Source organism: Nerophis lumbriciformis, linkage group LG12, assembly GCF_033978685.3.
Source record: "Nerophis lumbriciformis linkage group LG12, RoL_Nlum_v2.1, whole genome shotgun sequence".
NCBI classification, from domain to species: Eukaryota; Metazoa; Chordata; class Actinopteri; order Syngnathiformes; family Syngnathidae; genus Nerophis; species Nerophis lumbriciformis.
The window spans coordinates 40,521,796-40,535,705 of NC_084559.2; the positions used below are offsets into that span (position 1 = coordinate 40,521,796).

Below are 13,910 nucleotides of genomic sequence, written 5' to 3' on the forward strand. Positions count from 1 at the left end.
CTGCTGCGAACTATTGTCTTGTCTTTATGTTTAGTTGAGCTCTCAAACAATACAAATATAGTTAAGTTAAAGTTAAAGTACCAATGATTGTCACACACACTAGGTGTGGTGAAATTTGTCCTCTGCATTTGAACCATACCCTTGTTCACCCCCTGGGAGGTGAGCAGTGGGCCCGGGAATCATTTTTGGTGATTTAACCCCCAATTCCAACCCTTGATGCTGAGTGCCAAGCAAGGAGGTAATGGGTCCAATTTTTATAGTTTTTGGTATGACTCGGCCGGGGTTTGAACTCACAACCTACCAATCTCAGGGTGGAGACTCTAACCACTAGGCCACTGAGCAGGTGAGCAGTAGAGAAACACAAAGTTTCTCAAACAAATCACATTTTTACAATGTGATCGCTGCAGACATGAGCATGGTCCGATTGTATTTCACAAGATGATAAAAGTGATATTTTTAAGAGCCATTTCCTTCGACGCACTTTTGTTTTTTTTGACTAACTTTATTACCTTTATGAACCACTTCTTTAGGGACTCTATTAAAACGCTTTCCTATCCCTCTGTGTTGGCGATAGGAATTTTCAAAATGGGGTCCCAGGGACCACATCAAGTCATAAAAATGGGGTCTCACAGTACATTTTTGGGGTCCCACTTTTTTGTAAGCGTTTTGAAAACAAATGATACATGTATGCATTATCCTGTTATATCTCACATTCTATATTGTGTTTTGGAAAAAGGTTGTTATAAACGTTACTTAATTCATAAAAAAATAATACAAAATAAAACAAATGTTTATGCATATGTAAATGTATTCAGTTCTAAACATTCATTCACTTTCTTCTTTCCTTCATTGATCTAAACGTTACCGCTGCCGGTAGTTTTTTCTATATTTGTATTTAATAAGTTGTAGGTGTATTTATTTCAGTATAAAAGTGTACAAAGTTTTTTGCTTGGGTCATGAAATGATGATAATCAAGTGCCAGGGCATAGATACTTTATTAATTTAACGCTTAAATCTCTAGAGTCTACATCAACTTCAGCTCTATCCGTCAAGTTTTGTTGTTGTTGTTGTTTTGTTTGTTTGTTTTCTGCCCTTTTTGTCAAAGAAAACACTGTTTTAATGCAAACACACAAAATATGCAAAGTCTTCCACAAAAAATATTTTTCAAAGTGGAATATTTGATGTGAAGTAATGGGAGCCTTGATTTTGATTCAATATTATTTTTTGAGCAATAACAATTTTAAAGCAAAAAACAGCTTTGTTTTATTAGTCAACATTGCAACTTTTTCTAAATTACATTTCACCTATAAGCTTTTTTATTCCACTTTTGTTATGCTTTGTTTATTTTTAATAGTATTTTTAGAATGTGCCGTGGACCTTTAAAACTTTAGCTGTGGGCCGCAAATGGCCTCCAGGCGACATTTTTGACACCCCTGTTATAGATAATACAAAATTAAATCTGATAAGTCTATCGATAAAAAACAGAGCCTGGCGACACATGCGCATTTATCATAATGCACAGTTAGCATCTCTGCTTCAGTAAACAACGATGGTGATGATGTCACTGTCAGCGATGCGAGCGACACTTGCTAACTTGTCAGCCACTTCTCCAAGAGACTCTTTTTGAACACTGCTCGCACATTAACACTTCAAAAGGCACATATTCGCTCCGTTTGTTGACCTGCAAAGTATGTTTTTGGGGTGGAGGAGTCTGGTTGGGTGCTGGTTAGCTTGAAGCTAACAGCTAGCCTGTCTCCATCCTCGAACGATGTGGTTTCAGCGGGAGATAAAGGTTTCCATGGACTCACAAAGACTAAAACAAGTCATTTACTGGATACATGGCATAGGATGAAGTTAAAAAGGTTGACCTTAGTGTTTACCATGAAGTCTTTCTTTTGACAGCCCCTCGAGGTATAGTTGTCAGAGTGCAAACTGAGGCAATATCTTGAACTGAATTTACAATCTGAAGGCTTAAAAGAGCCCTTCAAAATGTGTACCCTTTATAATCCGATTAGTTGACTAATCGTTAAGATAGTCAATGATGAGTCAACTATCAACAGAGTCTTGAGTTGCAGCCCTACCTAATACTTTATGCTTTTTCTTATTGCAGCATGCAGAATAGAAACATATTTGGTATTAGTTTTTGTTCATTGAAAATTTCAAACTTAAATAGTCTTTTAGCTGTGGTAAATCTTAAGCACAGAACCCCCCACCACACCCAGTCTGTAATGGAGATGATCATTAGACAAAGTGCAGATGCAAGTTCCTGTAAGCTTTGCATTATTTGGGACAGACTAAATCAATGAGCAAGATACTGAATGTCACTCGTTCAGACGAGACTTTTGGCGTAAAATCAAAAAGATTGTTTACCCGGGCCAAAATGCAACCTCATCTAAATGAGGTTATTCAGAAATGTTGGCGACACACCACACTTTCTCCTCAGTCTGCTCAATTTGACATAACCTCTTGATATCAAATCAAACATCTTTGGTTTGATTGGTCTGACGAGGAAGCTATTTGCACGTATTAACACCGACATAGTGTGAATGCCCAAAAGGGAGAGTGCTCTCACTGGCCTCTTCCATGTGAAACAGGGACCGCTGTATGTCCTCTTTTCTGGGCCTGTCTGAGTGAGCGTTGGGAGTTCTCCACACTGTCGCCAGCAACAGCTGGTCCACAAAGAAACCTCTATGGCCGACAACACTGAAGTGGCCACTGTCTGTTTTTGTAAATCTCGTGGTGTCTCACAATCTTTTTTTTTTTCTTCTTTTCTTTTACCATCCTGCCCCCCTCTTCTTCATTTTTTTAGGCCCATTTTTTTCCTCCTCACGGCTGTTGCTCTCAGTAGCCCCTACTGAGAGGACAGAGACAGACACTTCACCCAGCCAAAGATTTGTCTGCCAGTACGGTCAGCTTTGCTGCGGGACAAAAGCACACTGACGCTGCCCACACACACAGCACCGCACCCCCCTTTTCTAGCCCTCCGTCCCAACAAACCCCAAAAAACAAGTCCACAGACTCCCACTCCAACCAAAGTCCCTAGTTCTCTGCTATCGCCCCTACAGCGCAACCGTAATGATGAACACAATCTGTTGCTGTTCTCCTGCTCTATTTTTACTGTCGGAAATCATCTGTTCCATGTTCAAACTTAAGTTACGGAGCGGTTTATGAAAAACATGTGATGCGTTCAGTTGACCTGACACAGTTTGGAGAGCGTGTATTGTTCGGGTAATGTAGTTTCTTTGTGTTAGTATGGCGGATGGAATCACGGAATTGGCCAAAAAACATCTACTATTAAATACGGAAAGTCACCAAAACTGACTTAATGTGATTGAAATGCAAAAAAAAACCGAACAATTGTCTCGTACTACAATGAACGGTTCCCAAATTACTTCTACATGTCAGGTGATATATGTCTTAACAAAACTGATGACTATCTGTTGTCCACAAGCCGAGTAAAAAGCACAGAAAAACACAGTACTAATGTTAGCCAGTATTGTTGTTGACGTGATATCAGGGATTGTAGCATCTTAAAAATCTTAATTTTTAAATTAATAATTAGGGCTGCAACTATTTTGATACTATCTTAATGATTAGTCGACTAATCGGATTATAAAGCTTACACATATTCAGCAGCTCTAATTCAGCCATTAACTTTTGAATTCAGCTTGAGTTATTTTTCAGCAAGTGCTAACTCACAACAAAGATGACTAATTAATTCAAGATTATTTATCTATACTGTAACTATGCGAACTAACTTGTGTCCATTTAAAAGCAAAGACAGGCAAAATGCTAAATAAAAATTTAAATCATGTGCTTGAGGATGGTGCCAAAAGCATGAATGCTAGCTACATCGACACCAAGTATGCTGGCGGTTTACCTGCATCGATGTTGTGAACAAAAGTACCGCAGTTAAGTTCAACATATGCCTTTACTAAACGGACAGCCACCGCATGTAAACCACTAAACATCTGTGGAGACCAAGTCCTGCAAGAAGATACCATTCATATCACCACTGCTGATACTTGATCTGATACCTTGGAGAGGGACAATTACAGCAAGGATAAACCAACTGTACTACACAAACAAGAGCGACTATGGGCTTAATGTAAAAATGTTTTGATTGCTGAAGAACATTGGACATCTGTAAGTAATCACAAGGAGCTGGGGTCGCATTGTACCAAAAAAAGAGATCAGCATTGTCATCTGAAAAAGGTCTACGAAGGTTCTCATTCATCCAGGTCATTGTCATCGCAGGGCGCTCAATCCATCACAACTGGACTGACTGGTTTGTTTTGGAAGACATTTCCCCAAAGTTTCCCAAAGTAATTTGTGGTTTTGGCACCAACCGCTGGACTAGATCTGACCAATCTAAGTCTATGAGCATGAACTGATGAAGCCTACTCGGATGAGCGGCGAAACCTCTTCCAAGACAAACCAAGCAGTCCAGTTGTGATTGATTGAAGATCGAGATCATCTGAAAAAGGTAAACAAGCTTGTTTGTTTCATCCATCCATCCATCCATCCATCCATCCATCCATCCATTTACTAAATGGTAAATGGGTTATAAGTTTGTACTTGTATAGCGCTTTTCTACCTTCAAGGTACTCAAAGCACTTTGACACTATTTCCACATTCACACACACATTCACACACTGATGGTGGGAGCTGCCATGCAAGGCGCTAGCCACAACCCATCAGGAGCAAGGCTGGAGTGTCTTGCTCAAGGACACAACGGACATGACGAGGTTGGTAGAAGGTGGGGATTGAACCAGGAACCCTCAGGTTGCTGGCACAGCCACTCTCCCAACTGCGCCACTTGTCCCTCTTTGGGTGACAGGGGTGCTGGAGCCTATCCCAGCTGCATTCGGGCAGAAGGCGGGGACAAGTCGCCTCCTCATCACAGGGCCAACACAGATAGACAGACAACATTCACATTCACACACTAGGGACCATTTGGTGTTGCCAATCACCCTATCCCCAGGTGCATGACTTTGGAGGTGGGAGGAAGCCGGAGTACAGAGAGGGAACCCACGCAGTCACGGGGAGACCATGCAAACGCCACACAGAAGGACCCCGAGCCCGGGGGATCGAACCCATGATCTTCTTATTGTGAGGCGCACGAACTAACCCCCTACCGTGCTGTCTTGCTTGTTTCAACAACTGTTTAAACTAAAGACCAGTAAATGAAAATATAAACGGTGCACTATGTTAAGCTGTTTATAAGTGTGTTTATTACAATATTGATTAGTAACTGTTAGGGGTGTAACAGTACGTGTAATTGTATTGAACCGTTTCGGTACGGGGGTTCCGGTTCGGTTTGGAGGTGTACCGAACGAGTTTCCACACGGACATATTAAGTAGCGTAACGCACATTGTGTAAACAATGCACACCGAGGCACAACACACGCCATGCTAGCAGCTAACGGGCTACGATAGACTGACCATACGTCCTCTTTTCACCGGACATGTCTTCTTTTGCGGAGCTGTCAGGGCGGAGTTTCTTAAATGCCTCTAATGTCCGGCATTTTGAGTTAGGGTTGCATGAATTTTCAATGTACGTTCAGGGTTAAGAAGGGGTTCAAAACAAAACAAATTGTGCGCGCAGCAGCATTCGTGAGGGAGGGGCAGAGACAGAGAGAGCGAGAGAGTTATGATAAACGCGCATGCGTTGCCAGGCTCTGCTTTTTATCCATAGATTTATCAGATTTAATTTTTTATTATCTATAGCAGGGGTGTCAAAAGTGTGCCCCGGAGGCCATTTGCGGCCCACAACTAATGTTTTAAAGGCCCACGGCACATTCTAAAAATACTATTAAAATAAACAAAAACATAACAAAAGTAAAATAAAAAAGCTTAAAGGTTAAATGTAATTTAGAAAAAGTTGCAATGTTGACTAATAAAACAAAGCTGTTTTTTTTTCTTTCAAACTTTCATTGCTCAAAACATATAGAATCAAAATCAATGTTATTATGAATTATTGACCAATCAAACGTTCAGATTACTTCACATCAAATATTCCACTAAGAAAAATATTTTTGGTGGAAGATTTTGCTTATTTGGTAAATAAATAACCCAAAAATTTATATTTTGTTGTTTTCTTACTGTACCGAAAATGAACCGAACCATGACCTCTAAACCGAGGTACGTACCGAACCGAAATTTTTGTGTACTGTTACACCCCTAGTAACTGTACCTTGTTTGCAAGATTATTGCAAAAACTTTCAGAATGCGCACTTAATTCTTACTATACTTACTGTCACCAAGTTTTGAGCAAATCAATGACTTGCAAATCAGTAAAACATTTGAAAGATGTTCCTGTATGACATTCTGACTACCAAAGTGCGTTTGTATCCAAATATCGGGGTCTTTTTTTTTAGCAAATTGTATTTATGCGAGCAAATAATAGTTTTAGAGTGTGATTAAAAAATGTATCACTTGACAGGCCTAGTTATTATATATAGTCAAAAGCTCACAATTGTCTGCACACACACACACACACACACACACACACACACACACACACACACACACACGCACACACAATTTGTAAGCATTTGACAATAATAATCTTGAATAGTTCACATGTCAATAATCAACATCGACATCTGGACATTTGTCCATTGATTGATTCGAATCATAATGCATCGGAGAATCGATCACTTTTCCCACCTCTATTATGGTATGTTTATTATAGGGCCAGATACAACGGAAGTCATTTACGGATAGCTTTTAAATGTTTTAAATGGTGCGCATGTTTGTGCCCACATGCCCTAAAAGATTTTGTTAGTCTTATAGCCAGACCTGTGTTTTTTCTGTACCTGTTGCCTTCCTCAGAGGAACATCACATGACAACCTCTGAGGAAGGCAACAGTTGTGGTCGAAACAGTCAGGTACGGAAATAAACACAGGTCTGGCTATAAAAATAACAAAATTGCATAATTTTTTGAAGACCTAATGAACCTCTTTGGATGACTGAGTATTGTCCCTTGAGAAAAAAAAATGGTAGCAAATGTGATGGGTGTATTTACAAAACCCCAAACCAGTAAAGTTGCCACGTTGTCCATCCATCCATTTTCTACCGCTTATTCCCTTTGGGGTCGCGGGGGGCGCTGAAGCCTATCTCAGCTACAATCGGGCGGAAGGCGGGGTACACCCTGGACAAGTCGCCACCTCATCGCAGGGCAGTTGCCACGTTGTGTAATTTGTAAATAAAAACAGAATACAAAGATTTGCAAATCCTTTTCAACTTATATTCAATTGAATAGACCGCAAAGACAAGATATTTAATGTTCGAACTGAGAAATGTATTTATTTTTGGCAAATAATAATTAATTTAGAATTTAATGGCACCATCACATTGCAAAAAAGTTGGCACAGGGGCATTTTTACCACAGTGTTACATGACCTTTCCTTTTAACAACACTCAGTAAACATTTGGGAACTGAGGAGACCGATTTTTGAAGCTTTTCCGGTGGAATTCTTTCCCATTCTTGTTTGATGTACAGCTTAAGTTGTTGAACAGTCCAGGGTCTCCATTGTGGTATTTTAGGCTTTATATTGCGCCACACATTTTCAATGGGAGACAGATCTGGACTACAGGCAGGCCAGTTTAGTACCCGCAGTTTTTTACTATGAAGCCACGCTGGCTTGGCATTGTCTTGCTTAAATAAGCGGGGGCGTCCATGATAATTTGGCTAGGATGGCAACATATGTTGCTCCAAAACCTGTATGTACCTTTCAACATTAATGGTGCCTTCAAAGATGTGTAAGTTACCCATGTCTTGGGCACTAATACACCCCCATACCATAACAGATGGTGGCTTTTGAACTTTTGGCTTTTAGATGAGCTCGGGCCAAGCGAAGCCGGCTGCATTTGTGGGTGTTGTTGATAAATGGCTTTTGCTTTGCATAGTAGAGTTTTAACTTGCACTTACAGATGTAGCGACAAACTGTAGTTACTGACAGTGGTTTTCAAAAGTGTTCCTGAGCCCATGTGGTGATATTCTTTACACACTGATGTCGCTTTTTGATGCAGTACCGCCTGAGGGATCCAAGGTCCGTAATATCAGGGCTTACATGCAGTGATTTCTCCAGATTCTCTGGATCTTTTGATGATATTACGGACCGTAGATGGTGAAATCTCTAAATTCCTTGCAATAGCTCGTTGAGAAATGTTGTTCTTAAACTGTTCGACAATTTGCTCAAACATTTGTTGAGAAAGTGGTGACCCTCGCCCCATCCTTGTTTGTGAATGACTGAGCATTTCATGGAAGCTGCTTTTATACCCAATCATGGCACTCACCTGTTCCCAATTAGCCTGTTCACCTGTGGGATGTTCTAAATAAGTGTTTGATGAGCATTCCTCAACTTTCTCAGTCTTTTTTGCCAGCTTTTTTTAAACATGTTGCAGGCAGAAATTTCCAAACTAGCTAGTATTTGCAAAAAATAAAGTTTTCCATTTCGAACATTAAGTATCTTGTCTTTGCAGTCTATTTAATTGAATATAGGTTGAAAAGGATTTGCATATTATTGTATTCTGTTTTTATTTACGATTTACACAACGTGCCAACTTCACTGGTTTTGGGTTTTGTACTTTTATGAAATACAGCACATCCTTGACTTGTTTTCAATTAAGGGTTATCATTTTTCCTGCATGTCCAGTAAAAAAAAACTATCTGCTAATGTGTTTAATACTGCAGTCATTGTTTAATTTTGCCTCACCTTGAGCATGCCGCATCAGCACAAATTAATTTGTCATCATTTCAGTTTCCAAATTGAGTGATTCCAAGGTCAATTTGGCAGCAGACTAGAAGAGGGTCCAACAATTTCTTCTTTCCACAAAAGCATAATTGCTTTGGCACCAAATAAAAGCCTTGTGGAGACGAGACAAACATCAAATTGTTTTGTCATGTTGTAACAGGGAGGAATCCTTACCAGTTTCTCATCAACCGTAATAAGCTGCGTGCCTTGTCCTGCTTTCTCTGCCAGCCTCAATGTTGATGTGCTGGTAGACCTAAAACCATTAGATATGCGTTACACACAAATCAGAAAGACGCGGCACACAAGCAGCAGAGGAGTCTCGGAGAAAGCGGTGGGTGGGAAAAGGCTGCAGAAAAAAAGAAAAAAAAACCCCACCTATTAGTTCTGTCTGGTGAATTTCTGGCAGAGTGCGGCTGTCATCCTAATGACAGGATGTGCTTCACGTTGGCTGTGGTCAACTGTCAGGCGAGGACTGACTGTGTGGGTCTTTGTCCTTGTGCATCGCGCCTTTATAGCTCTTACTCAATACTATTGGAAATAGCCAGTAAAGTGCATTAAGTGCATTTTGTTGGGTCTGCTCCTGTCTCTGGCCATGCTCCCTCCACCCCAGCAGACGATGGCGTGGAACACCGCAGAGGCCACCACAGTGTATATGTTTCTTTTACTTTTTATTCATAGCTGTATGTAGAAGTGGCTGGTTGCATCAGCTCTGCTCTTTTAATGTCTTTAATGTCCTTTGTGTTCTTTGATGTTCGATGTGTGCTATGGCTATGAGTTGTTTTTTTCCCTTGGCCTCAGTCTGGACCCCCTCTCCAGGGGCACAGGCTTAGACCCCCCCCCATTGTTTACCTGTATCTCACCTTTTTTGTAAGGGCGCCGGAAGTTGGCAGACCCGTCAGCGATCCTGTTGTCTCCCTGTAATGTTTGTCTGATCTTGAATGGGATTGTGCTGAAAATTTTAATTTCCCTTCGGGGATTAATAAAGTATATCTGATTCCGATTCTGACTGCTTAAGACCAAGGGTTTTAAGTATTTGGGAAATCATTTCTCACTATGGCAATAAAACGACTGATGTGCTACAGTACAATGTAGAAAACATATTTGATATAAAATATAGGGGAATTAACAGGAATTCATCGGAATACACTGGAAAATTACAAAACGTCATTTTGTCAATGCCAAAAGGCAATTTGAATGGGTTGTAGACACTTAATCTATCATAAAAGTTCAACATGCAACAGCAAGTCTGGGAGTGTGCGTGCGTGTGCGTGTGCGTGTGTGTGCGTGTGTGTGTGTGTGGTCTGGTTCTATGTGCACAGGACAACTAGAAAGCCACTTCTAAGTCAGTAAGCCTCGCCGCCATTGCAGAAAATAAACTAAGTTTCCTACAAGTACTGGATGACGAGGACTAGCTAAACATGCTACACTACACACCATAGGAAGATATGCTAATAGCTAACCGCAAGCACCAGCTTTGGAATGTAAACAAATGGGCAAATTGACACAAATACGACAGTAACAATACCAAGTGATATAAGGGGTTCCTCTACACATAATTGACACCTTGAAAATTTGGGTTTTTTACATTAAAACTAATTAAAGTAATGTAATGTGTGAATGGAGAAATATTGCCTATAACTTGCGCACTATTGATTCACCGAAAACTTGGTCGCCGGAGAAAACCTTTGAACAACGAAAGCACTGCCGAAACCGGATGTTGTGATGACGTAAGCAAGACGCACATGAATGTCTGAAGCAGAGGCAGTATGTCTACGATGTAGAAGTACTTTAATGCAGGATTAGAGAGAATTGCAAAACTTTAGCTAACTCTTTTTTTGTATTATGTATTTACTCTAATATAGTGTATACATTATGCACAATGTGTTTCAAATGACTAACTGTTAAAATAACTTATTCATTTTAATTTGTAAATGTTTGTACTTTTTTTTCTTTTTCTCTTTGTTGTTACTCGTTAATAAAGAGAAAGTCACTAAAACGATTGGCGAAGTCTCTAGAAACTTAAAAAATTCTCAACGAAGTACATTGCACAATAAGCAGCAATAATTGAAAAATAGAGCAAAACAATATAATCAGTAATAATAATAACAACAAAGATTTTATTTTAAATGTATACATTTTTTTTTAGCCTTTTAAAAAATGTATATGCATCAACGCTGATTATGGAAACTATATATTGATGATGTCATATTGACCACACCCCTACCACGCCCAGCCGCAGAGTAATGTGGACAATCTGTGGGATACCCCAAGTATAGTATACAGATTGATACCACCCAGGTTAGATCAATTTTTTTGCTATCAAAAAATATTTTGTCTTTTTTTATATTGTTTACAAACTCGGGAAATAAGTCCCTGCACACAGGGGAGCTTTTAAAGGCAAAACCCAAACAATTTAAATCAAAGCCAATAGTAGGTCATAATTGAAAAATGTAAAGGATATTTTTACATCGCCATCTTACGTTTTTGAATCATTCAATAATCTTAAAAAAAAACTTAGGCATCAGTATCTGCATTGGTATGACCTATAGATGTAACGATATGAAAGTTTCATAGCACGGTTGTTGTGACCAAAATGATTACAATTATCATTATTATCATAGTATTGTTGAATGTGCTAAAAAGCTGAAAACTTTAACGAGGTTTTATTTAATGTATTTTCGCAATGTACCTACATTGGCAGAATAAATATTAAATATCAGAGGTGTGGACTCGAGTCACATGACTTGGACTCGAGTCAGACTCGAGTCATGAATTTGATGACTTTAGACTCGACTTGACAAAATGTAAAAAGACTTGCAACTCGACTTAGACTTTAACATCAATGACTTGTGACTTCACTTGGACTTGAGCCTTTTGAATTGACATGACTTGCTACTTTCCCCAAAACCCAAAGATGAAAAAGTTATTCGGGAGCGCTCCGTATTTTTCATTGTGTACTTGTCTATCAGCGTTGCGTGTGTCAGCTGGTGTGGTCTCAGTACAACAGCCAATCAAATTAGATCTACTTTGTTTTCATCACACAGCATTCAACCAATCAAATTGCAGGACAACCAACGAAGAAGACATGTCCAAACCACACGCCAGTGAACAAAAAATGATACCTAAAATAATTTTGTTTGGGTATAAAAATTACGAGGTGGTCAACACAAAACGGTTTGCAGTATGCAACACATGCGGTTCGAAAATTACTGATGGAGAGGCAACAACTTCCAACTTCGTCCGGCATTTGAAGTTGCACAAAGAACGGTAAGTTTTGAATGTAAGATAACGTTTATTGGCTAAGTAACGTGACTTTTATTTGCTGTGTAGTTAAATCAGTGAGACTGTAAACTCACTGCTAACGTTATAACGTTATTGCAAACACGGGAATCTGTTGCAGTTCACTACCTTATTCATACTTTTTGTTCAGTGATTTTTTTTAAGCAGGGTTACGTTAGTCAATATATCACACGTAACGTTAGACGGCGGTCAGCAGCACCGCGTATTTTAGCCACCTAAAAAAAGACAAAAATAGTCAAATAGGTCAGTTAAAATGTATACTATATTATGAATATGTGTACCGTTTTAGCTAGCTTTCTGACATACTGTTGGTTGTTTACCTCAGTGGTCCCCAACCACCGGGCCGCGGCCCGGTACTGGTCCGTGGATCGATTGGTATCGGGCCGCACAAGAATTTATTTTATTTTTTTATTTTTTTTATTAAATCAACATAAAAAACACAAGATACACTAACAAGTAGTGCACCAACCCAAAACAACTCTCTCCCCCCTTTTGTTCTGGGCATTGAACATGAAGACTCTTCCTTCACTGTTCCCAGTGGCCATGAGAGTCTTGGCAGTGCCTGCCTCCAGTGCTCCAGTGGAGCGAGTTTTCAGCCATGGTGGCATCATACTACGCCCCCATCGTGCACAAATGACTGACAGACTCTTGGCTAATTTGGTCTTTTGCAAATGCAATGCAGCATAGGGCCCTAAAATATAAAAAGTACAACTTTTTTGTTATGTTCACGTATATGTCATGTTTTTTCAATGTTAACACTTTTGTACAAATAAGTACATTTGCACTTTATTTTTCAATGTGTTTGTTCTGTAAAGGAATGAGTTAATGTTTAAAATGACTGGTTAATAGTGCTATTATAAAGTGCAATGTCAGCACAATTTTCTTTCCTGCAATTTAAAATGCACTTGTTTTAATAAATAAATACAGCGTTTGAAAAGCATACACAGTCTGTGTTAATATATTAGTCTGTGGTTAAAAGGACTTGAAAGGACTCGAAACTCAAAATGCAGGACTTAGGACTTGACTTGAGACTTTCCAGTCTTGACTTTGGACTTGACTCGGGGCTTGCCTGTCTTGACTCGAGACTTGACTCGGACTTGAGGGCAAAGACTTGAGACTTACTTGTGACTTGCAAAACAATGACTTGGTCCCACCTCTGTTAAATATTGTTCTGGGATCATAAGAGCCATATTCTCTTTTATTTGAGTGCTTGTTTATTTTATTCATTTTCAATTTGCAAATGTTTTACAGTGTTTAATGATGATTAAAAAAAAGTGTTTTGGGTGCGTCATTTTGGCATATTCCTTTGAGTATAGATTGATTACTCCGTACTAAGAGAGCACAGCTTGTAGGTTCAATGTACGCTATTGAATAGTTTAGTTGCTCAGACAGCGATCTGGTTATATACCTTTGTATTAGGGTATGTCAATTCTTAATGAGGAAATTCGTTAAAGTCTCACTTTGTCGTGTTTGCATTTACGCTAGCTAATGAGCTAGCACTAACATGCTTCTCCATAAAATAAGCAGTATCACAGGTACGTGAGTTTAAGTGTTATCAATCACGGTTTTACAATAATTTTAATTAAAAAGGATAATAGGGGTTGTACTGCAATTTATCATTATACCGTTTATTGTTCCATCCCTAGTATGAGCAAACCGCCCCTGTCACTATTTTGTATTGGATCAAAACCCACATTTCTAGTATCACTAAAAATTACTGTAAAGTATCCAAACCAAAGAAGAATAAGTGTTTATTACATTTTAACAGAAATGTAGATAAACATGTTCCAGTAAAAAGTAACCAGATATTAACAGCAAATTAGCAAGTAGGTTAATAATAATAAGAC

General features: G+C 39.2%; 1 protein-coding gene across 1 annotated transcript in view; it reads right to left on the bottom strand.

Moving 5' to 3' along the window:
- The window catches only part of ndufs4 (NADH:ubiquinone oxidoreductase subunit S4), a 57,060-nt gene that overhangs the window by 32,272 nt on the left and 10,878 nt on the right, over positions 1 to 13,910 (bottom strand). The window contains exon 2 of the mRNA XM_061986577.1: positions 8,938 to 9,016. Within this exon, the coding sequence (XP_061842561.1) occupies positions 8,938 to 9,016 (79 nt within the window). The remainder of the gene's footprint in view (positions 1 to 8,937; positions 9,017 to 13,910) is intronic.